Genomic DNA, 3811 nt, shown 5'->3' with positions numbered 1-3811 from the left:
CGTTGGGGGGAGAGAAAAGGGGGCGGTTAAAAAAAAAATGTCGGGGAGAAAAAGGGGGATGGGAGGAGAGGAGGGGGAAAGGAGGGAGAAGGGGGTTTTGAACAAAGTGGATGGAAAAAGGATAAAATAAGCTTATGTGTCCTCTCGATATTGTTTTTTTCTGTCTCTCTTACTCTCTCCCCACCTCCTCCTCCTCCCCTCTCATACTCGTATTGACAAAAAAAAAAAAAACTCTTAGCGGAAAAACTCCATCTCGCATAGTTTTTATAACTCATTAAATTTTTTTTTTTTTTTTTTAAATTATACGCATGAAATTATTAATAATAATAATAACAATAATAATAATAATAATAATAATAATTAATAATTATAATGGCTTTAATTGTTTTTAAATAGGTTAATAATTATTAATAAAAAATTAAATTTTTATTATTTGTTCACATGAATGTTTATAATTCGTTGAGTTATATCTATATATATTTTTTTGAAAAAACGCGGGAAAATTTTTTATATTTGTTTTATTTAATATATAATATGATTGTTACAGATCGTAAGCTCTTTGTGGGAATGCTAAGTAAGCAACAAAGTGAAGAAGATGTCAGACAGTTATTCGGTCCTTTCGGTGCTATAGAAGAGTGTACTATATTAAGAGGACCAGAAGGAGCAAGTAAAGGTTAGTGTGCCCTTTCCCACTCTCCCCCCAACCACGTGTACCATCATCCCCCGCCACCCTCCTACCAAACCCCAAAAAAAACTTTAAATTCTTTTTTAATGGATTCACCCAATCGATCAAATATACATATATATATATTTAAAAAAAAAAATTTATTTATTTTGACAGTTAAAAATTTGAATTTGGTAAATAATAATAATAATAATAATAATAATAATAATAATAATAATAATAATCGTTCATTCACACGTGTATTATTTCTAACGCATATTTTGTGATTTAAATGCAATTTATCAGTTATAAAAAGTCAAAAAATAATTGATAAATTCGATTTGAAAACACGATTTTTGTTTTAAAAAAAAAAAGAAAATTTATTCCATATCCTTGAAAATTTATTTATTTAGTTTTATTTAAAAGGTTATTGAACTCTTTATTATTATTATTATTATTATTTGGCAATTATTATTATTATTATAAAATTTTAAATGAAAAAAAAAAAAAAAAATTTCTAAATCATTTTTCTAAAAATTAATTATTATTATTGTTTTTTTTTCTTTTGCCCCTTTTCCTCCCCCTTCCCATTCTTCCCCCCTTTTAAATAAAAGAATTAAGAATAATAATAATAATAATAATAAAAAATAAAAATTTGACGTAAATCTTTACGAATAATAATAATAATAATAATAATAATAATAATAATAATAATAATAATAATAATAATAATAATAATAAAATTGATTTTAATTTAAAGAGAGAAAAAAAAACAATTTGAAAATATAAAACGTTTTGTTAGGTTTCATTATTAAAAGAAAAAAGAAGGAAAAGTTTTTTTTTTTTTTGGAAAAGTGCGATATTAAGTTAAAGAACGTCGTCTAATTTAAAGAAAGAAAGAAAGAAAAGAAAGAAAATTTTTTTTTTATCGTGAAACCCACAAAAAAAAAAAAAAAGACATTTTATTTGAAAAAAGATGATGATGATGATGATGATGATGATGACGAAAGAAAAGAAAAAAAATTTTTTTTTTTTCCCTCTTTTTGTCTCCTTTTTAAAAATTGACCTCGGCGTATACGAAAAAAAAGGTCATATTAAAGTTTAACAATTCGAACGTCAAATTTATTTTTAATACGTGAACTTTATAAAAAAATTATTATTATTATTATTATTATTAAAACTTTATAGTTGTAGGGGGGGGGGTATGATATGTTCAGTGTACAAATTCGTTAAACGTGATTATAATTAAACATAAAGGAAACCTTTCGTTTTTTTTTCTTTTCGACGCGAAAATCAATAAAACCTTTTTTAAAAAAAAATTTCCTTCCCCCTCTTCCCCCTATCGCCCTCCCCTTCCTCCTCCTCCTCCTTCTCATTTTACTCTTTTTGCTTGCGTTTAAAAACATCTTGAAATTCATTAAATGTGTAAAACTCGGGGGAAAACGATTATTTTAAAGCCCTAAGAAAAAAAAAAAAAATTTTTTTTTTACCCTGGTTTCGTCTTGCACCACCACCCCTCATCTCCCCCCCTCTTTTTTTTGTTGCTCTCGAGTAAAAGGTAAGAAAAATATAGATAATTGGTGAAATGAGAAAAATGTTCTACAGGTGGAGCATTTACAAGGCTACGACACTGCCAACAACGTTTTTTTATCATTCATTCATATTTTATTATTCTCGCGGATATTCCCATTTCGCAAAAAACCGTAAAATAAAACGAATATTTTCATTTTTTTTTTATTAACCTTTTTATTTTTTTTTTTTTATATTACACTCTTTTTTTTTATTATCATTATCATCATCATTATTATTATTATTATTAACGATCCATAAATTATTTATATATATATTAAAATTACGAATTCGAATTTTGAAATATTCGAGATATTATTCGAGTTTTTTTTTTTAAATTTCAAATTTTTCGAAAAAACCATCTCAAAAAATATTATCATCATCATCATCATCACTATCATCATCATCATTATTATTATCATTATTAACGATCGAGTGGGAGTTTAGAAAATGTATTTTCCACTGGAAAAAATTCAAATTTTCACGAGAATTATTATTATTCCGATTTTCCATGTGTAAAACATATTAATCGATAACATCCTTATATTTTTATATTAATAATAATAATAATAATAATAATAATAATAATAATGCGCGAGTGATTTATAACGTAAATGATAATAATAATAATAATAATAGATAGATAGAAGAACGACGTTTTCTCAAGTCACAAACTTTCATCCGTTATTTTTTAATTTTTTTTTTTTTTTTTTTAATTAACCTTTCATATAATAATAATAATATAATTTTTTCCCTCGAATTTGTTTATTTATTATTATTATTATGTATACGAAAACTTTTTTTTTTAAATATAATTAAAAAGGTTTTAATTACATTTTTTAAATAATATGAAAAATTGATATTTGTTTGACGTGTAATCAATAGCTTATTAAGACAAACTAATTATTATTTATTAATAATAATAATAATAATAATTATTGAGAAATTATCACGTGGTTATTGTATGTTTTCTAATTAATTAATTAATTAATTAATTAAAGATTTATTTATTTATTATTTTTTATTATGTTTACAGGTTGCGCTTTTGTCAAATTTAGTTCTCATCAGGAAGCACAAGCTGCCATTAATAATTTGCACGGTAGTCAAACAATGCCGGTGAGTGTGAGTTTTTTCTCTCTCTCTCTCTCTCTTTCTCTTTTTAAATTTTAATAATTATTTATATTATCCTTAAATTCGTTTTAAAAAAATAAATTTTTTCCGTTAGCGTTATTAATAATATAAAACGTTTTTTTTAATTACGTAATTAAAACGATTTACACGACGGTTAATTAAATAAATCAATATTATTGATTTATGATAAAGTCAATAAAAGAAAGATTTTCCGATTAAGAAATTAATTTATTAAATCTTTTTTTTTGAATTTTTAATAAATTAAATCCTTATTATTATTATTATTATTAATATAATTAAAATTAAAAAACAAACGATTTTTGATTTTTAAAAAATTCGTTTTTATCGAAGACTCAACGATCCGACCAATGAAAAAATTAAATAAAATTTAATACGATTAATTTACGTAAATCTCGGACGCGTACAATTTTTTTTTTTTTTTTGTTA

The 3811-nt window shown here is 23.5% G+C and overlaps 1 protein-coding gene across 1 annotated transcript in view; it reads left to right on the top strand.

Moving 5' to 3' along the window:
- Positions 1-441: 441 nt before the first annotated feature.
- Positions 442-3811, top strand: part of Phum_PHUM315130 (Splicing factor 3B subunit, putative) — a gene marked incomplete at both ends in the record, with an annotated part of 12466 nt that continues 9096 nt past the window's right edge. The window contains 2 exons of the mRNA XM_002427321.1: positions 442-673; positions 3270-3349. Of these exons, the coding sequence (XP_002427366.1) occupies positions 442-673; positions 3270-3349 (312 nt within the window). The remainder of the gene's footprint in view (positions 674-3269; positions 3350-3811) is intronic.

The sequence above is a fragment of the Pediculus humanus genome, genomic scaffold, assembly GCF_000006295.1.
Source record: "Pediculus humanus corporis 1103172107717 genomic scaffold, whole genome shotgun sequence".
NCBI classification, from domain to species: domain Eukaryota; kingdom Metazoa; phylum Arthropoda; class Insecta; order Psocodea; family Pediculidae; genus Pediculus; species Pediculus humanus.
This window is presented reverse-complemented; position numbering and strand designations above follow the sequence as displayed.